The sequence below is a fragment of the Muscardinus avellanarius genome, assembly GCF_963383645.1.
Source record: "Muscardinus avellanarius genome assembly, chromosome: 4".
Taxonomy (NCBI): Eukaryota; Metazoa; Chordata; class Mammalia; order Rodentia; family Gliridae; genus Muscardinus; species Muscardinus avellanarius.
In genome coordinates this window covers 77,283,904-77,305,911 of record NC_137789.1, presented here as the reverse complement: position 1 = coordinate 77,305,911, position 22,008 = coordinate 77,283,904, and the positions used below count along the sequence as shown (strand labels likewise).

Genomic DNA, 22,008 nt, shown 5'->3' with positions numbered 1-22,008 from the left:
CCCAGCATTTGGGAGGCAGATAGCCTTAGCTACTTAGTGAGGCCCTTTGCAACTCAGTGCGACCATATTTCAAAAATATAAAAAATTACAAAATAGGGCTTGGGGTATGGCTCAGAGGTAGAAGGCCCCTAAGTTCAAATCCCCAGTACCACACAAAAAAAAAAAAAAAAAAAAAAGGAAAAGGAAAAGGAAAGAAAAGAAAACCTGAAAGAAAAGAATCAAAAAAGGCCCACTCTTCTTGTAAGACATCTCATTCCTTTCAAGTCTTCAGAAACTTCACCACTAGGATTCTCCTCTCCAAGAAACAGCCTTTCTCTATTTACATGCTCAAGTTCCAGTATTTCTTTTGTTTCAAAAAAACATGAAATCAGGCTTCCCCAACCCCACTCCCTCTCTGTCTGCAGCCTTTAACTGAAAGAGTGCATGTAGCCAGGACAGAGTGTCTCCAGCCTCCCTGACCAGCAGGGTGGGGACCCCACTTGACCTCTGCGCACATGGTGGCTGAGAAACGAGGCTATGCCGTCAAGCCAAGGGGAAGAGGTTTCCATCTCTGCTGCTCCAGAACTGCATTATTTTGGACTATTACCTGACTTCCCTGTGACTTGGTTACTTCCCCTATAAAGCCTCACATAATGTTTTATTAACACTGAATGAGGCAATCCCACCAGATGCATTAGAATGCTGCATATACATAGATCATCTATGCTAAGTACATTTCAGCCAGGACAAGTCAGATCTCCACCTTTGAAATTCCAACGCCCTTCCCCACAAGCTCACTGTTGTGGTGGACGCCATCTCTCTCTCACTGTGCTCTGATTCATCTCTGTACCTTTCCACCCCCTTTAGATCCTACCCCTGGCTTTCCCACTGTCACTCAGTGGCCTGCTATCCACTCTTTCCTAAGTCCCAAACCTCAGCACTTCTCCATCTCATTCTACCCTCTCCCAGTGCATCACTAGGTACTACCTGCTCTTTTTACTTTTTATACATGAACCCCTCCATGTCCAGTACTCCTATTCTGGGGTCTGAGCCACCATATCTAGCACCTTGCCCATCAAAGAGATTTCTTTTTTGTTTTTTGGTTTTGTTTTTGCGGTACTGGAGATGGAAACTCCGAGCTATACCCCCAGTCCTATTTTTTATTCATTAGTCTGAAACAAGGTCTCACTAAGTTGCAGAGGGCCTCACTAAGTAGCTGAGGCTGACCACAAGCCTGTAATTCTCCTGACTTCACCTCCCAGCAGGTTGACCATCACAGCGACTTTAGGACATTAGGTTTAGGTAACTGTGCACCCATTTTCCTTACTTAGTCTGCACATACCCTGATGAAGATGGGCTAGTCCTGCTCTCTTTGCTACTGAAATGCAGCTCTTATGACTCTGTCACTAAGTGGCTGAGTGGGCCGAAAGTTGTCTCCCAAGATCCCATCACAGCCTTCCACAAGTTCTGCCCCCTTAACGTGTGTTCTCAGCCTTCGAAACTCTTCTATCTGAAAAAAAACAAAATCAGAGCAGTTACAAACAAAATTGGGACTTTATAAATTAAAGTATACATACATTACAATAATATAAAATAAAAATTAAACTTCAAAAGAAGATCAGACTTAATTCTTACAGACCTGAGACCAACATTACACAAAGTCCTTGTAAGAGCTCAAGGTATCCAGACAACTTCAGTACCCAAAAAAGCCTACTGTACTCATTAATGCAAAAACAATACACCTTTCACATAAAGCTTTTGTGCCTATCTATAACACAAACAGAAAGAGTAAACAAATGAATATGTGTTCCTGAATGTTCCCCAAGATATTCTTAGTTAACATATTCTGATGTTATTGTATGGCAATACTGAGGAGCTGTCTGACTTATTAATTAAAGTGTTCCTTTGTCAGAAGACTTTCTTCTCTGCTTATCTAGCTGTTTGGAGAAAGAGATTCAAAGAAGACTTTGGATCTTCCAAAAGTTTGAGCACAATTTCCTCTTTTACCAAAACTATTCTCAAATTCACCTCCCTTTCTCACTGCCTCTTCAGGTCCTGTGGTTTCCTTGTTATATGTGAAAGGTTCCCAGATTCCAGAGGGACATATCACATCAGCTGCACTACAGTTTACATTTTCTCTAATTTGCTAAGTCTGAGACTCTTGAGAACCCAAAGCCTACTAACTACCACATAAGACTCTGAGAAGTATTTAAGTAAAAGAAAAAATGTGATGAACATTTCTGAGACTCACTCCCACCATGAGCTGATCAACCTACAGAGATTATCACATTACTTCATTAAACTGCTATGTTTTGCCAGGTGTGGTGGTGCAGGCTTGTAGTCCCAGCATTTGGGAGGCTGAGACAGGAGGATCCCGGTTCGCAGCCAGCCTCAGCTACTTAATGATGCCCTCCACAATTTAGTGAGACCCTGTTTCAAAATAAAGAATAAAAAATAGAGGTGGGGGTGTGGCTCAGAGGTAAAATGCCCCTGGGTTCCATCCCCAGTACCACAAAAAAAAAAAAAAAATGCTATATTGTCACAGTAAAAGCAAATAAAAGCTAGAAAAAAAAATCTAATTATCCAGTGACAGAAGTCTGACAATTCTAGGTCCACCTGTTCTCTTTTAGCTCCATAATTACTTTGAAAATTCTGTCAAATCAGTATGACCTATATCCTGCATACATTTCAGATTATTTAGCAAATGTGATTTGAACAGCATTAATCCACCAACAGTTCACCATTGCATGTCAAGATTCCATCTACAGAGGTTCTTAATATAACATAGCCAAAGAATTCTGCCTTTCATAAGGAGAAAATAATGCTAGTGATCAGTTAATTTGGGGGTTCTATAAAGCTTAAACTTTACGGGGAACCTCTAAATAATAAACAAATTTTTATGTATGCATTTACCAAAGGTGAGGACTCCAAAAATGTTGAATCTCACAAGATTCTAATTCATTTTACTCCCATCCAAGTTGGGATACAAAGCCAGGGGGAAAAATATAAATGGCTTGGTAAAATAGAGGCCAGGTTACAAATCTGGTTTCTAAGGTTTCATTTTTCCATGTCTCCAAATACTGATTGATTTCCCTAGGTGGGATAACTCTGACCCAACATGAATTGTCCTGTTTGTTTGTTTTCATACTGCCTAAATGTTGTGTTTATATAGCAAATCCAGTCTGATAAGCAATGTGTGAGCCAGGAGACCTTTCTAGTCTTCAAGTGGGAATGTGGATTGCACTTATTGCTTGTAGCAGCTGGAAATTTTCTAGAATGAGACTTCATGAGAATCCCCTATTATTATTTAATTTTAAGTTTTCCCTAAGTATAGAGTAGAAAGAACCTGGTTGGTCAGAGAATCCCATGCTTTATTAAAAAGCAAAATATGATGATGAAGACACTGGCTTTGTATTCAAAGGCTGGTTTTTGTCCTGGCTCTGCCACTTGTGACCTCAATGACCAAGTGATGCTGCCTCTTTAAGCCTCAGTTTCCACCTGTGTGTAACGAAATTACTGGAAAAAATACCCACAAAGATGACAAAGAAATAAGAATATCCATAAAAATGACTTGGCATCATTCCAAGCACATAGGAAATGTTTGATAAATAGAAGCCCTCTTATCACTCAACTTCTTGTCAAAATTTTAGCATTTTGAGATAAATATTTAGTTACAACTTATAACAAAGCAATTCACTGAGAAAACATAATGGTATCTCCCCTAGCATTCATACTGAAGAATAGGTAATACTGCAGCCAGAATCTAGGGCAGGGTCACTGATGAGCAATGTGGACTAGAAACCTATTCGCCTAAACACACTTAGAGAACTACTCCACATTTTATTGATTCCAAGCTTATTTTAAAGGTAAGTTAGCTTTATACTTACATAATCCAAACTGAAGATACATCCTTCAAGCCCCAGGCCCCGGCCTGAAGCACATTCCCTGAAAACAACTTGTGAAAGAGACAGTCTGAATCAACAGCCAGCCTCAAATCACTGTGCTTGTGAGAAAACTATTCCACAAGAAATATTTTTCTCTAATCACAGCAACACTTTGAAGACTTCAAACATCAACAGAGATGGAAGCAAAAACACATCTTTCTGAAATGCCAGTTTTTCTGAAGTAACCACCCCTCTAAACCCTTTAGTCACTTCAAACGGTTTCAAGTGCATACTGAATCAGCCCACAGTGAAGAGAGGGGCTTGGGGGGTGGCAGGATGACATCTCAGGATGAAAGTCTGCAGCACACTCAAATGTCAGGGCCCTGCAGAGACCATCACTACATACAGAAGAATGCTGAATTGCATACATTTTAGGCTACTCTACTTAAACATGGTGTTTGTTTTTAACCAATTTATGAGACAATGAGAGAGAGAGACAGAAACAGAGAGAGTGTGTGAAAGAGAATGGACAGAGGTTCAACACTCCAGGGAGAAGTCCTTGCCTTCTGAAGGTATTAGACTGAATAGCCACTGTTCTCTTGACTCAGAGATGCATCCCAGCTGATCTAAGAAAGTGACTGATAAACCAGGTTATTCACTAAAGTTCAGCTTGAAAACTGCTTTCTTTATAAATGCATTCAAAAGGGATAATTTCCAGAGCTTGCAGTCTGGTTCAAATTAACTTTTACAAGTCCCAAGTTCCTATGACCATTTTTTAATAGATTAACTTATATTTCATGTGACTCATTTAAAAGAAACATAGTACATAAAAGTCTGTGCTTTTTATGCAATTATCCACTTATCGACATTTTCGTGTTTCTATGTCTTGACTAAAATGAACATGGGAGTGTAGATCTCTCTTTAAGATACTGGCTTCTATCCCTTTGGTTCTATACCCGAAAGGGTATTCAAGAAGACAAATACTTCATGATCTCACTAATATGTGGAATATAAAAGAGTTAAGCTCATAAAAGCAGAGAGCTGAATTTTTAAAGTTTCCCATTCAGCCTTTCCTCTCTTTCTTTCTTTATTTTATCAACATTCATTACTTTTGGAATTTCATATTTTATATATGACAAAACATCATTCATTTATAAGTTCTTTTAAGAAACTATTCCTGAGTGTCAGTTGGGTACAGAGGATGCAAAGATTAAATCACAGTCTTTTTTCTCAAAAGCTTTACTATAGAGTTGGGGAGGGAGATGATTACATACACAGCTATAATTATGATAAGTAATATGTTCCAGAAACTCATATGGAAGGCACTCCGCCCAGACTGAGAGGCTTAGTGAATAATTTCTGAAAAATATTAGAAGTTAGTAAGGTGAAGGAGAGTAAATTTAAAGGTTTGTAATTAATACATAAAGGCTTGCACTAATACTGTCTACAGTTGATATTTAAAGGCAAGGACAGTACCTACTGTAAAAGGTAAACCTCAAAATTTAGTGACTTGTGGTAACAATTGTTTCACACCGACATAAAATCCAGGAGGTGTGAAGTAGCAGCCAGCAACTTGCATTTCTATCGTGGGGATCACACGTTGAGAACGAGCGCTTCATAAGTCCACGTGTGACTCAGGTCAGTGCACTAAGGCCAATGCTTAGATTCTGAAGGTGACGGATGGCTCTCGTCCATCTCTGCCCAGTGGGAACACAATGTGAACCACATATGTCACTTTAAACTTCCTAGTAGTCATAATAAAAAGTCAGAAGGGGCAGGTGAAATTAATTCAAAGAGCATGTTTAACCCAATATACCTAAAATACAATCATTTTAGCACAAAGTCCATAAAAAGTCACTGATGAGGCATTTTACATTCTTATTTTCATATTAACCCTTTGTCCCTCACTATATGTTACACACTTCCAACACATTTCAGTTCTGACTGGCCACGTTTCAAATCATTGTTTATTCTTTTCTTTCTTTCTCTTATTTTTCTTTTATTTATTTATTTATTTATTTATTTTTAATTTATTTTGTGGTGCTGAGGATCTAACCCAGGACCTTGTACAAGCTAGGGAATTGCTCTACCACTTAGCTACATCTCCAGACCCTTCCAAGTCATTGTTTAAACACATTACAGCAATGCTGCCTCATGTTCTACCAGCCACCATCCCAGTGGCAATTCACTCAGGTACCGCCCTCCATGTTTATCTATTTTTGTTTTTGTTTTCAGAACAGCATCCTGCCATGTTGCCCAAGCTACTCTCAAATTCCTTGGCTCAAGTGATTTTCTCACCTCAGCCTCCCAAATAGCCAGGATTACAGGTGTTACCACTGCGCCAACTTGAACTAGCACTTAAAGCACCTATGTGAAGCATGAGGCCTGAGTGGGTGACAGAGTGAAGCCCAAGAATAATCCAAAACCTTCCAGGGCACTTTATCTAGTTCCCTGGGCCCTGGGAATGCAGGCTACTCGGGTGCTCACAAGGAGGGCTGTAGTGAAGCCCAGGTGTGACTTGGAGAAGTAATTAGCATTCTCACATTACTTCCAGACCCCTCCTCTCTTCACCCGGGAAACCCGCATGAAGGAATAGCCAGACAATCAGAAGCTTGGCTCTGTCAGTGACTTCTATTTACTCTGTAAAAACTAACTTTTAAAATACAGATCATAACTGAGTGCCTGGTTCTGTTCATCCTTGACCTTTCCATTGCTTTCACTGGCTCAAGACTTTTAACTTTGATCTGAAAAGGTATGACTGATCTAAAGGGAGCTCAAACACAAAACAGACATTTTCCTTTTACAGAAACAATATTTAACCTTTAAGGCAGAGCTTCACTCTGAAAGATTTATAAGAGCATACTCACCTGTAGCTGGGATATAGTTAAAGGATATCGGAATAATATCCAGGTAACACCTTCACTGCAAGGAGGGATAGTGAGAGAGCCTTCGTACACCCAGTAATCCCGCAGCAGAGGGTCTGTGAGACCACAGGGCGTGGCAAGATAAGGTGAGTTAATTAACAGTAATCTGGAAGATGCCAATAACAATTTTCAAAATGCCCCAATGATGCTTCTCAGAAAGATATCATTTTAATGGTGTCACATATGTTTTCCTTTTTATTTTTTAATTTTTATTTTTATTACTCTTTTGTGTGAGTGGTAGAGCCCAGGGGCATTCTACCTCTGCACTACATCCTCAGCCCTATTTTATTCTTTATTTTGAAACAGGGTCTCACTAAGTTTCTGAGGGCCTAAGTTGTTGAGGCTGGCCTTGGACCTGCAATCCTCCTGTCTCAACCTCCCAAGTACTGGTATTACAGATATGAATTCTTAAAATAATCATCACAGAAAACATAACTGATAAAAACATGATGAATCTTTTTTTTATTTACAGTCATTTCTATCACATCTATAAAGTTTAATTTAGAAAATATATCCATGTTTTCATTTTCTATTTTTATACTATTAGAGAACTTACCTTGTTGATTTATGCCTAATATTTATTGAACTACCTGCTAGGTATTGTTATTATACATCAATTCACTTAGCTTTCACAACAAACCAGTGAAACAGATGCCTTTCTTAGTTCCATTTTTCAGATGCAGAAGCTAAATCACAGAAAGTTAGGAATTTTCCCAAAGCCACTGAGCTAATAACTGGCAGGACCAAGCCGTAAGGCCATGCAGTCCAGCTTCACAGCCTGTATTTCTGACCATTTGGGTCTAACCACCTTTATATTCCTTCCTCAATAGGAAAATAGTAAAGTAAGATGGGAAGAAATAAATCACTCTTATTAAATCTGAATTATCTCTGAATTCAAATTTAAGATTAATGCCAGGCGTGGTGGCACACGCTTGTAATCCCCCCGCTTGGGAGGCTGAGACAGGAGGATCGCACAGGTTCGAAGCCAGCCTCAGCTACTTAGTGAGGCTCTCAGCAACTTAGTGAGACCCTGTTTCCAAAATAAAATATAAAAAAGGTCTCGGAGTATAGCCCAGAGGTAGAAAACCTCTGGGTTCCACCCCCAGTACCACCCCCCCCAAAAAAAGAATTTAAGATTAAATATAAGTAAATGCTTAAATTTTATAGAAATTGGTTTTCTTTAGAGCAATAAATGTAGAACAGATGGTACAACACAACAACCTATTTGGTTTCGTTAGAAATACTAAAAAAGGAAAATTACTTAGGCAGAGATATATGAAGACCAAAATTTTACATAAAACCACCTTGAACTTATAATAAAGTAACTATAAAATTAGATATAAGATTTATTTTACTTTAAAAATTAATAAGTCCTTCACTGACCAATCTTAGAAGTGTATTACAAAAGGTAGAAGTTTTTTATAAATGACAATCCTAAAATAGTTCTTCATGGATTAGTGGAACTAGTACCAAGGTATTTTTTATTACTTCAAAATTTTTATTCCTATATTTACAGTAGCCTCAAATTGCTACGTGTTACAGAAAATACAAATTGAAAAAAGTATTCAATAATAATATATAGGTACATGTATTCTGAGAACAGCATGTTTATATCCATATTTCAAATTCATTTTATGAATTCAGGAAAGTGCTTACCTGGTAATAAAGTGTTAGGATTAAAGCAGGGTATTGTTTTGGACTTCCCCTGAAAAATAAAAAATAATTTATTCTATGCTAATGTAAAATTTCTAAGTTTTTATTTTTTTATTTTGCAGGTCTGGGGATTCAACCTCCGAGCTACATCCCCTGCCCTATTATTTATCCTTTATTTGAAACCGGGTCTCACTGTGTTGCAGAGGACCTAAGTAGCTGAGGCTGTCCATGAACCGTGATCTTTCGGAATCAGCCGCCCAAATGCTGGATTACAAGCATGCGCCACCGCGCCCGGCTCAAAATTTCTAATTTTTTAATAAAAATGTTACTAGGGATAAAAATATAGACTGAAGTCTTTTAAATGGCCTCATTGGGACTTTGTTTTGATTTAGGATACTCCCCAGACCTCCCATAGACAAGGCAGCCATGTTAGAGGTAAGGTTTGGTTGCTAATGATGGGTCCTCGGAGTGTGGCCTTGGGGAATATATAAAGTTCCTCTTTTTCTTTCTCTTTTTCTCTGCTTTTGGCTTTTGTAATATAAGAGCAAAGCCCTTGCACACACACACACACACACACACACACACACACACACACACACACACGTGTCTCCTACTCGCTACCTTTCACTTTCTCTCTTCACTTTTCCCTCTCCCTCTCCCTCTCTCTGCTCCCCACACCATGCCCTCAGCTCCACAGACTCTCCACCTGTCCTAACATGAACAGAACCCCTGAAATCTCCAGAACTGTGATCAAATAAATCATCCTTCCTCTAAGCTGTGGCCATCAAGTATTTTGGGCCACAGCAAAATATTCTCACAGTGAGAATGCTGACAAGCCCCCTAGATGGGTATATCATGCTGTCTTCTCATTAGAGCACAAATGATTGCTTTCAACAAGATACTTCTACTCTGGGTCTATAGATACTTTCTGTGCCACTGCAGCTCAGTTTTCCCTATCATTCCCAGTGTGGAATTTATAATTGGTTTCCATCTATCCTGTGTCAACTATGTTTTCTGCTTCCAGAAAACACTCACACTCAAGGCATAGGTTCAATGCTTGGTATATAACACTTGGCTCAGAGCATTCTTTTTAAGTGACTTTCTTCTTACCTGTTTAGATCTCTATTCTTAATCGTTTTGGCATTGTAACCTGGCACTCAATTTGTGATTTCTGTCCCATGTGGATTTGGTAATTCAGCACTAGAAACTATTCTCAATGTTCTTCCCATCCAGAAAGGTAGATCTGAAACTCACATATGAATGTTCTATTCCAATCAGCTTTTTTTAAAGCAAGATTTAAATTTCTAGAGTAATATCTATGCCTTTATTCAACGATTCACACTTAAAATCAGTATTTTAAATCATGCCCTTAAGTGGCTCAGGCCTTAGAGGCAGACACACTTATCAATGTCAGAGTTTTCTTATAAGATTGCTCTATTAATATGGATGACATAGGGAAAATGTGAGAAGTACCTCTCTTTCTGACTGGGACTGTTTTACACATTAAGGAACCCGGCCCACTTGCCTCTCCCCAGTCTCCTGTACAATCAGCCATTACAGAATGACTGATCCCCTATTAGCTCAAGAAATGAGGGAAATTTTCTCAGCCCATTTCTACTGACAAATGTTAGTTAAAATATGTCCTCTTCCCCTTGACACCAGATTCTTTCAACTTGTCTGGGCTTCTCTCAGTAACTGGGCTTATTCTGAGCCAGCTCAGCAGATCTTTAGTGGAGAGTCTGCCTGGTTTAAGACACTTGGAGGGGCTCTCAGGGACCTCTTATACAACTAATATTTCTATTTTCTTTTACATAATGACTTAGCTTACACTGAATATCCTGGAGGATCTCAGTCACAGCCTTCGGGCCCACATGTTCTTTCCCTATGCCAGGATAGAGGTAATTAGCCTTCATCTCCAGACTGGTCTCAGAACTGGCTTTGTATCTTTGGATCCCATGTCAAGTAAGTTCAGCTCCTGCTCTGAATCTCCAATAGCCATATAGGACTAAACTACTCACCTGCCCAAGGCTGCTAAGATTCTACTCAGCATGGGCCAGAAGATCCTGTTCCTAAAAGAGCTTGGCTTCTCAGTACTGTTGGACCCAATCACTAAGGGCCATATTGATCTCAGTCACCCTCTCTGGGATATCATCTTATGTATTATGTGTAATTTTTACTATTATTTTTATGATTATTTTACATAAGTACTTTTAATCTGACTCTCAAAATTATATTGGTTTCTTTTACACAGATTTCCTATAATGATTGAGCAGATGGTTAACTCAGGTTGCTCATTTTCTGAACATCCTAAATAAAGGCTTATCTTCAGGATTAGCCCTCAGCTGGCTCTTGGACCAAAACTCCTGAGACCTGGGGATATTCTGCCCCTTGAGAGTATTTCCCATGCCCCAGGCCTTGGGACCTGCTGTATTTACCATGAACTCCTGATATTGTATGCCTGCGGCCTTGGGACATGCAGCACCTGTCTGACCAGACAAGTTTATCCTGACAAGGTAATTTTTGATGCTTGGCCTTGCTGGGGTGTGAGAGAGGGGCCTGGGGTTTGAGGAGCTGAGGGCAGTTGGCAGGCACATGGGGTTTTTTTGTTTTGTTTTGTGTTTGGTGGTACTGGGGTTCCTGGAAACCCTTCTACCTCCAGGCTATACTCCAAGACCTATTTTATATTTTTATTTGGAAACAGGGTCTCTTAAGCCAGCGAGGCTGGCTTCGCACGATCCTCCTGTCTCCGCCTCTCAAGCACGGGGATTACAAGCATGCGCCACCACGCCCAGCCACATGGAGTTTTTTGTTTTGTTTTGTTTTGTTTTGTTTTTTTACCAACTCTTAATGAAATTCCTAGATTCCAAGGCTCAGATTAGCTTCTCTGGCTGGCAACATTCGTGTGCACTGTGACACATCCTTGCTAGGAGAATTAGGAGCCATCTACATGAGAGCTCCCTGGGAGGGGGACACCTGAAAGCTGGTTCCTGGTCTCACTTAGCCTCAGTTCTATGTGGCTTTTTCATTTGCTAATTTTTAACTGTGACCTTACGCTGTCATAAACCACAAATATAGCAGCATTTCTGAGTCCTATCGGTTTCTCTAGAGAATTATCAAGCCTCGAGGTGTTCTTGGGGACCTCTTAAACAACCAGTGTTTTTATTTAACTTTAACCACTTACCTTATACTGAATATCCTGGAGGATCTCAGTCACAGCCTTGAGACCAACATGCTCCTTCCCTATCTGAAATACATAAAGTATAAACCACAAGACACAATATTTTTAATGTTAGCGTTTACTCAAAATAACTATCAGAAGTTCTAGTTTGCCTGAATGTCCTTCTTGGGAAGTTAAATTACCTATTTATGGTCAAGCCAACATCTATTAATTACCTACTAAAGGTAATTAAAGTTGTCACAGCTAGTACAACAAAGTATTAGCCATGATACTCAAGAACCCATTCTAAGTCGGGAATGGTGGCACACCCTTGTAATCCCAACATTTGGGAGGCTCAGACTGAAGGATCGCGGTTCGCGGACAGCCTCATCTACTTAGCAAGGCCTTCCTCAACTTAGTGAGACCCTGTTTCAAAATAAAGAATAAAAAAATAGGGCAGGAAATGTAGCTTTGAGGTCAAATGCCCCTGGGTTCCATCTCCAGACCCACAAAAATAAAAGAACCCATTCTAAATATACCCTGCTCTGCATAGGTCCCACACATCATGTGCTATACATCATATAACAAATTATAAAAGACTGTTACATAAAAATGTTAAGGATATTTTTAATTAAAATTAGTCATGACATATCCAAACTCTTGTATTCTTACATTTAGCATTTATAGATCATTGCTATAAATATTTTTTCAAAGTTGAAGAAATTCGGAAAAATGTATATATTAAGATATGAAGGGAGCCAGGCGTGGTGACGCATGCTTATAATCCCAGCATTTGGGAGGCTGAGACAGGAGGGTATCCTGCGGTTCCTAGATAGCCTCAGCTACTTAGTGAGGCCCTCTGCAACTCAGTGAGACCCTGTTTCAAAATAGGGCTGGGAGTGTAGCTCAGAGATAGAATACCCTGGGTTTCATTCCCAGTACCAAAAAAAAAAAAAAAAAAAAAGATACGGAGGGAAACACACCAAGTGATGTGTGCATTATAACACTTTGAATCTCACTATGATGTATAACCACAATGCACTAATAAAAGTATTTTAAAAAGGTGGGGATGTGAGCCAGGTGTGGTAGCACACGCTTGTAATCCCCACGCTTGGGAGGCAGAGACAGGAGAATCACGCAAGTTTGAAGACAGCCACGCTGGCTTAAGAGACCCTGTTTCCAAATTAAAAAAAAATATATATATATGTGTGTGTGTGTGTGTGTGTGTGTGTGTGTGTGTGTGTGTCTGGGAGTGTAGCCTGGAAGTAGAAGGGTTTCCAGGAACCCTAGTACCACAAAAAAAAAAAAATAGGTCTGGGAGGGTAGCCCGGAGGTAGAAGGGTTTCCAAGAACCCCAGTACCACCAAAAAAAAAAAAAAAAAAAAGTGGACATGTGATTTTATATGTTAAAGTTCTCAAAATTAAGACATTTTTCAATTATCACTGGTCATGATTCTATAGCTACCTTTTTATTCTTCAATAAACAAGAACATGCTTTTCTTCTGTTTAGGAGTATTGCATATTTTAGTGTAAAAAATACTCCAAAGAAATTTGAGACCTGAACATTGTTTTTGCTATTTAGTGTCCGTGACCTTATCTTATAACTTGTAAGTGCAATCTACTTCTTATTTTTTAACCGGCTTCCAGTGGTCCATGGCAATGTACAGAACAACAGGGAAGATCACTTATTACCTCAGATAAACAATCATTGTTAGCCCTTAGTTTTTTCTCTTGCACATACATTTTTGGAGAATGATCTATAAGCTGGAGTGGCTGTCAACATGCACAGATTCTCTCTTTCTTTCAGTGTTGCCCAAATGTGAAATATGCAAGGGATAAGAGAAGAAGGGAGACAAGAAACCTGGGTCAATCAGCTCAATGAAATCAACACTTTCATTATTTCCAAAGTGTTTCCAATTCTGGTAATAGGCTCTAAAAATAGAAAATCAAATTTTCTGAAGAGGAAGGAAGGAAGAAGGGAGGGTAGGGAGGAAAGAGGGAAGAGCAGTCAAGCTCACTGCAAATGTCCCCATGAGTGTAGGAGCCTGGAGCTCAGGCAGAAAAGCCTTCACCAAGTCTTCAGAATAAATACACAGACTCTTTTTTTCACTGGTTTAACCTGGAGGTAACACTTGATGCCTAGACCCCTCGTCATGGTTTATTTTTGTTCCACTTTGTGCATCTCCTGTCAGATTATAAACTCAGAAGAGAGTCCCTTCTGAATCTTGTAAGGCCATATAATGAAGTGGTTTATGGAGGAGCAAGCTTCCTTAGGTTGGACTTACTGCTGGGTTCTAATTGTGATTCAGCCACTTTTTAGCTATTTGACCTTGGCAGAGTTGACTTAACCTCTGTGTCCTTGTGGAGAGGATACAGAGATGGAACTGAAGATAAGATTAAATCAAAGAATTTAGCACACAGCCTCATGTGTCATAACTCAATTAAGGTCATCCTCTATCCTTCTTAATCTGAGTGCTATTGTACAGCCTCAATATAATTTTTATGTATAGTAGCACTTAATAACTATTATTGGCCCCTGTCAATAAAAGTTCTTTACTTCATGGACAAAATTTTACATCCCACAGCAAACTCCAGCTATCAGTGTCATTTGCCTATTCTTCTTTGTCAAATTTGTACATTAAAAAGTTATAATCAAGCCAGGCATGGTGACACATGCTTGAAATCCCAGTACTTGGGAGGCTGGGAGGATCGTAGGTTTGTTGCCAGCCTCAGCTACTTAGTGAGGCCCTCTACAATTTAGTAAGACCCTGTTTCAAAATAAAAAATAGACCCAAGCATGCTGGTGCACGCTTGTAATCCCAGCATTTGGGAGGCTGAGACAGGAGGATCTTGGTTTGTGGACAGCCTCAGCTACTTATTGAGGCCCTTTGCAACTCAGTGAGACCCTGTTTCAAAATAAAAAATAAAAAAATAGTGCTGGTGGTGTCACTTGGAGGTAAAATGTCCCTGGGTTCCATTCCCAGTACTACAAAAAATTAAAATTAAAATAAATAAATAAAAAATATGGCTGTGGGTATAGCTCACAGGTAGAATGACCCTGGGGGGTTCAATTCCCAGTACCGCAAAACAAACAAACAAAAATTTTATAACCACCAAAAATCAAATATGGATGCCATTCCTACTGCTAAAATCTTGCAGCCATTCAAGTCACAAGAGTCTTCCAGGACCACAAGACCCACTGATTTCTCACCCCTCACCTCTGCCATCTTTTACCACCATGGAAAATGCAAACCATCGGTCAGTCCTGTCCTCCAGGAATCTGCTCTGCTTCGCCCTGCTTGGGGTTCTTTCCCTTCTAGCTCACTCTTGCCTTGTTCTTACTGTGCTCCTTGGAGTCAGGACAGCTCTGCATCTTTGAAAAGCTCTCCCACCCACTCCTGGTCCATGTGGACTCCTTGCGTCTGTCCAGGCCATCATTTCCTCAGACCCTCTTAGCTTTGTGTCCTTTTTCCTCCTAGCTAAGCTAATGCATCTCTCCCACCACTCTCAACTCTTCAATTCCTAAGTCATTTGTTCTGCAGTAGACTGACTGCTCTACTGACTCCTCTCCCTAGAGAAATGGCCATCACACGCTGCTGTAAGGAGTCTACCCTCACTCAGTGTCCCTCACTGACAAGACCACCTACTATCATCCTATTCCAGGCTATTTCAAAGCCCAAATTCACACCCACACTTCCCTTGCTCTATAAATAATTTTGTTTTGTATGTCTCAAATAATGAAGGTTGTCAGGCATGAACTCTACTGATTTCCTGCCTAGCTCCACTCACAAATTGACTCTCTTTGTGTCCACCCTTTCCTCTAGGCCCTCTGTTTTAGAGAAAGGGTGAGTTGGTCCCCTCCTATCCACATGACCTCTCCATCTCCCACCCTCCCCTCTCCTCTAGGACTTATCTGCTTTTAATTCTATATCTGCACTTGCTCTTCTTGCTCCTAATAAAAACACAAGATCTCGGATCTTAAATCTACCACCAGTTACTGCAAATCTGTCTTTCCTTCCTTCACTCGGGCCTGTTGGAAGGTAATTCTGTGTGCCTCATCGCCCAGCCTCTTCCCTCCCACCGCCCACTGCCCTGGCCTGAGTGCCAGGCCACCTGGGAGGACTCCAGCCCTCAGCCCTCTGCTTCATCTGATGCTGTCCGCCTGTCCTTCCTTGTGAAAGCTTGTTATCACTGTTTCTGTAATATTACGCTTCTGAGAAAGGCATTTTTACATAGGTAAGCTGACGTTTTCTTCACAGAAAACTGTGAGAAGTGAGAACAAATGTATGTGCTCTCGAGGTCCACATGACGCAGCTTGTTCTGGGAAACACTGAGGCTGGTTCAAAGGTTGGGGCTTCAGTCCAGCTTGATGAGTCCGTCATCTCCACACGTGAAGGTCAGCGGGGGAAAGCACCATGCTAGCGAATCTTATTCAGCCCTCAAAAGTTCATTGAGCACCAGTTCCAAAGATAAAACTGACATGTTTTCTTCTGCATATGATTACTTATTTATCTGTATTCCTCTTAATTTGGGGTGGAGGGGGACCTGAGTATTAAACCCAGGGGCATCCTACCTCCAAGGTCTATCGCCAGCCCTTTATATTTTTTGTTTTGAAACAGTCTCACTAGGTTGCTGAGAGTCTTGCTACATGGCTGAGTCTGTCCTTGAACCTGTCATTCTCCTGTCTCAGTCTCCCAAGTACTAAAATTACTGTTGTGAACCACCATTCTTGGCTTAATTTTATTACTTTGATTCTTATTCTTTAATATGAGATACTATTACTATGATGTTATATTGACTTTCTCAGGTTATGAAGATGGTCTTTTAAAATTATTTTCTCAATAGACTAATGATTATCAAAAGGTATAGTTACAAATATTTTTCATCAGTATTTTTTGATCCTGTTCTATTTATATAATGTAATAAAATAGAAAGAATACAGGGCCCTGCCTGTGAAAAGGTCATGAAATAAACAGTGAAAAGAAGATTAATTTAAAAATGTAAAGATTTGCTTTCAAATTCTACGGCATGTGTCACACGCTCACATTTTGAAATATTAGGAGGCTAAAACTGGATGGCTACTTCCAAACATCAATAAGAAAAATTTTTAGGGGCAGAATAGAAAATTGTTATAACAAATAATATTCTTGGTATTATAAGCCACAAAAAATCATATATAAAAAGAGGTTCAATATTCAACACTTTTTGGAAATTTAGTCACTCAAGATCACTGTTACTGCTCTAACCCAAGGTCCTCCAAGAGGCAGCTTTTAACCAGCAGCGGTAGCTGTGGTTTTTGGTCCTGGCCTGTGGCATTAAATTGCTATGAAACTATAAACACTTTTTTTGTTTATGTGTGTGGTACTGGGGTTCCTGGAAGCCCTTCTACCTCCGGGCTATACTCCCAGACCTATTTTTATATTTTTATTTGGAAACAGGGTCTCTTAAGCCAGTGAGGCTGGCTTCAAACTTGCACAATCCTCCTGTCTCCACCTCCCAAGCACGGGGATTACAGGCGTGTGCCACCACGCCCAGCTATAAACACTTTTTTTTTTACCTCTCTGGGCTTTCGATTCTCTTCTTTAAGACTAGAGGTCAATGAATGTCTAAGATTTCTATGATCTCCTTTACCTCTAAGTCTTTTAGCACATCAAGCAGATGGTAAGACAAAATTCAGAAGATTTACCTTAGGAACTGAATTAAATTTTAACCTTTGCAAACATATGGTCTATATTTGTATGCTTGGCTATATTTATATCATAGCCTTTGCCCACAGCATAGCTGAATCTAAATTTTATATTAGCTAAATCTGCCATGGTCTTTGCCAGTCTATTTTAGCAGTGTTTTCTATAAAGCATTTCAATCATCTAGTGGAAATTATTAATAACAAAGACGTAAGGTAATCCACTACATGATTATATCATTGATGTTTCTTAGATTTTGCAGTCAGAATCTAAAAACACTTCTGAAAATGCTTTTTCATAAATAAAATGAACTCTGCCTTCAGGAGACATTTTCTAAATCATTTCTCCAAAAACACTGGATGACACTCTAAAGAAAATTTCTAATGAATACATAAAACCATTCATAGAAAACGGAAAATAATGAACTATTTTTCACCAAGTATGAATATGGCTGAACTACAGCCATATTTATGAACTACAAAGATTTTTTGTTTTTAAATGATCAGCATTTTCTGTATGTCTAATTTCACCTCTATGTAATAAAACTGGGAGAGAATAAAAATTAGATATATTTTACATTATGACTTAGAAGCATCTAACCAACGCAGCAACCACGGCAGCCCAAGTACCTGAACAAACAAGGCAATGATGGCAATTCCATGAGGCTTCCCCACAGCCTCGTCGATGCTGCCGAACAGGGTGGAGTTCCAGTGGATCAGGTGCAGCTGTTGGGCAACAAAACAGATATCATGTCACTCAATGCACCTCTACTCAGAAAGACAAACACAACACATCACCGCCTTCACCATATCACCATATGCAATATGGGGATCACAAATCAACATCAACAAACTACTGGTTTCACAGGGATTCTTGGTAGAAACTCCTTCCTTCTTAACAGAACACCTCAACAGAAGCACCAGATCACTGCCTCCTGAATTCAGCTTTAGTTCTGACCAGGAGAAGTATAGTTAGGGGACTCATGGATTTAACTGAATTCCTTAAATGATGTCCCCTCCGTTTCTTTGTGGGACCTACTCCAGGTCTGGCCACAAACACTAGAACTCACTCAAAGGATTGGTGGATTAGTGCCTGCATAACCAAATACCACCTCACCCAGTATCAGCCTCAAATTTGGGTAATTATTTCAACTCCAAGAATATCCTGAGATAGCATAATATTTTTTTTTAAAAAAATACTTTTTTCAAGACGTGGTAAAATAAGAAATGCTGATATTAATCTTTAAAAGCTGTTTCCTACACTAGAGATAAAGTTTAATCTATGAAGAAATGATAAACAAAGCTCAAAAGAGTCCCTTACTCCTTGCCTCATAAAGCTTCGGGGCTTTCAAGTTTATCTAGAATATGCACTTGCTTCTATGGCGTCGATAAACACTTGCAAGAAACCACATCCAATTTCCTCCTTAAAAGTCAAATGGCCACTGAGGTCCCCGTAGTATAGCAATAGATAAAACCTCTGCCTCAAATACTATCTTCATTACTGTTACTTAGCACCTTAAAGCATCATCCCACTTAAAAGTTAGTTTATAATCTAAAAGGATATAAATAAACTATAATTTCTAAGTATTTTAGAACCTATACTAAATATATAATTAAAGCAAGAATAAACAAGTGGGATAACATCAAACTAAAAAGTTTCTTCTCATCAAAGGAAACTATCAATAACCTAAAGAGGAAGCCTACAGAATGGGAAAGGATCTTTACCAGCCACCATTCTGATAGGGGGCTAATATCCAGAGTATATTTTTTAAAATTATCACAAGAATGCCACAAATGTGGTTTTCTTTCACTGTTAAATTTATCCAAGTAGAATTTGAGATTATAAGACTGACCACTAGAGGGAAGTAATAAAATTAATAACCAAAGCAGTAACCTAGGAAAAGAACAAGCCCAAAGCCAGGCAAAAAGCTCACATAGACTGTAGCCACCGGGTAAACCTGAGCTGCCAGGGTAGCAGCTTTTATAAAACAATGTTCTATAAGCTCTCAGTTAATAATAAAATACTAATTTTAATATTTCTTCTATGGCCCCAACAATAGCACAGAAGTCCTAGTAGTACAGATAAAAAGTGACTGCTTTCATGAAATCAACAAAGAAGTTCTAGGCCCAAGGTTTAATACATTTTTTATAAAACAAATTATAAACTGACATTTTCTTCTTGTAGCAATATTATAGGGCTTTTTTCAGAACAAAAACATTAACAAACAAAAACAAATGCCTTCTTTTTTTTTTCTACTTCTTCTTTTTTTTTTTTTTTTTTTTTTGGTGGTACTGGGGTTCCTGGAAGCCCTTCTATCTCCGGGCTACACTCCCAGACCTATTTTTACATTTTTATTTGGAAACAAGGTCTCCTAAGCCAGCGCGCGCGGCTAGCTTCGAACCTGCGCGATCCTCCTGTCTCTGCCTCCCAAGCGCGGGGATTATAAGCGTGCGCCACCACACCCAGCGTTTTTTTTCTACTTCTTATATCTCGCATCTTGAGTTACTCAGTCTCCTCCTGTTCTCACATAGCCCCTTCGTTATTCCTGTCATTTTATCACCGCTCGCATTATGGTAGTGCTGCTTCAGTTCCATAAAGCAACGCCACAGAGGTGGGAAAATCCCAAGTGCATGTGGGGAATTAAGTGTGAGTCGTGAAAGGGGATGTATATTTGGTGAAGACAGTGAGGTTGCACGGGTAGAGGGGTCAGACTGCACATGGCTTTGGATTCTTTAGTGAAAAACACTAAAGCAATACATGATTGCAATGAATATTGTTAGCTATGTGCTGCCTAAAATTAATCAAACTCCCCCATAACAACCTCTCTCCTTCAAGGTACTTTTGGTGGTATGGGCAATGGGCGAGAGGCTGGGAAACAAGTAGGCAGCTGCCAGAAGTTCCAGATGAAAACAAAACTGTGATAGTGATGTGGACGGTTAATTTTATGTGTTACCTTGGATGGGCTATAGAACCAAGTTGTGTGGTCAAACACCTGTCTACATGTTGCTCTGAAGACATCTTTTTAGAAGTGATCAGCATTAAAATCCGCAGCCTTTGAGAAACGCTGATTACTCTTCAGAATGAAGGTGAGCCTCATCCAACCAGTTGAAGGCATTATAGCAAAACTTAAGGTCCCTCAAGGTAGAAGGAATTTTGTCTCCAGAAAACAAGATTAAAAATTTCACCAGTTTTCAGCCTTTGAACTATATCATCAGCTCTTGCTTGAATTTCCAGCTTTCAGCCTACCCTGCAGATTTGGAACCTGCCAGTCCTCATAATCTCATGGGCCAGTTCCTGAATATCTATCCCAGTCCTTTTTTTTCTTCCTCTCTCTCTCTCTCTCTCTCTCTCTCTTACCCTCTTCTTCTCCCTATTTTTCTGAAGAACTCTGACTAATAAACACTGTGAAAACAAAGTGTGGAGAACAATATGAGGTAGGATAGAAGAAGATAAAAATGGGTAGAAAGGAGCAAAAAAAGGAAAGAGAGACTGTAATTTTAATCTGAAATCCTTGAGCCAACATTCATCAGACCTTCACTCCCAGAGCCAGTACTCTTCCCGGCCCACCACTCTCCAAGCCAGCTTCACCCAGACCTGTCACTCCCAAGTTTCTGAAAATTCTACAGATCTTCCCTCACAACTTTAAAGTTACTGGAAATTCACCCACTTATGAAAATTGCCCTGTGCACTGTTAGTAAGACCATTAATACAAGTATTTTTAGACTAGATTGAGCAAAAGGAGATCTGAAACCTATTATATAGGGTACTTTCCCAATGTTATCTGTTGATAGGACAGTGGGGAAGAGGTCAATCTAAGAATCCTGCGAATTGCCAGACCTCAGTAAACTATAGTCATCAGGCTGATGGCATCCTCTCAGGCATGCCTGTGCATAAGCCTCCCCAAGTATCCTTTATCCCCCAAAACGATTCTCACTCTCAAGATAGCCCACATTCTCCCTTGAACATCCACTCTTTGCTTTCCTAATAATTATGTGTTTGTGCCTCACTTTGACATATCTAGAATTTTTTTCCTACAATATATGTCAAGGTCCCTGTCATCCTGAGTTGAAGCCCCCTCTCCAGGACCTTCCAGACACCCTCCAGTGACAAAAGGAGGCTCAAAACTGAAAATGACTGGTAGCAATGGGAATAAAGAGAAAGGAGCCTAACAAAGTGTCAGTGTTTGGGATTTATTCCTTAAGACTACACAGAAAAATAGAAATAATTCCCTGAGGATCAGAAAAACATACTAGAACTTCTGCTTATATTTACTTTTACCAAATGCCTTATTTAAATTTCTCTGTGCTTCACAAAATATATAATATATACAGTAGTCCCTCTTATCAATGGTTTTACTTTCCTCAGTTACAGTTACCCAAGTTGAAATATTAAGTAGACAATTAAAAAAATAAATCATTCATAAATTCTAAATAACTGTTATCACAGTATATTAACCTAATTATTCTATTTTTATCATTAGCTATTGTTCATCTCTTACTCTGCCTAATTCATAAATTAAAAGTATCATAAACATGTACATATAAGAAAAACATGACAGCTATATGTAGTACATGTTTGTATATAGGGTTTGGTGGTATCTGTGGTTTGGGGTATCTAATGGAGGGCTTATGAAATATCCCTGTCTGAGAAGGGAACCTACTGTTACATATTAATGCATAAATATAATTTATTTTAAAATATGTGCATATTAGCCAGGCATGGTAACA

At 39.4% G+C, this 22,008-nt stretch overlaps 1 protein-coding gene across 2 annotated transcripts in view; it reads right to left on the bottom strand.

Moving 5' to 3' along the window:
• Nucleotides 1-1,354: 1,354 nt before the first annotated feature.
• Nucleotides 1,355-22,008, bottom strand: part of CA8 (carbonic anhydrase 8) — a gene marked incomplete at both ends in the record, with an annotated part of 71,834 nt that continues 51,180 nt past the window's right edge. The window contains 5 exons of one of the 2 annotated variants that reach the window (XM_080693871.1): nt 1,355-1,489; nt 6,731-6,843; nt 8,444-8,492; nt 11,622-11,684; nt 17,911-18,006. In XM_080693871.1, the coding sequence (XP_080549997.1) occupies nt 1,355-1,489; nt 6,731-6,843; nt 8,444-8,492; nt 11,622-11,684; nt 17,911-18,006 (456 nt within the window). The remainder of the gene's footprint in view (nt 1,490-6,730; nt 6,844-8,443; nt 8,493-11,621; nt 11,685-17,910; nt 18,007-22,008) is intronic. The other variant, XM_080693872.1, reaches the window with a different exon arrangement.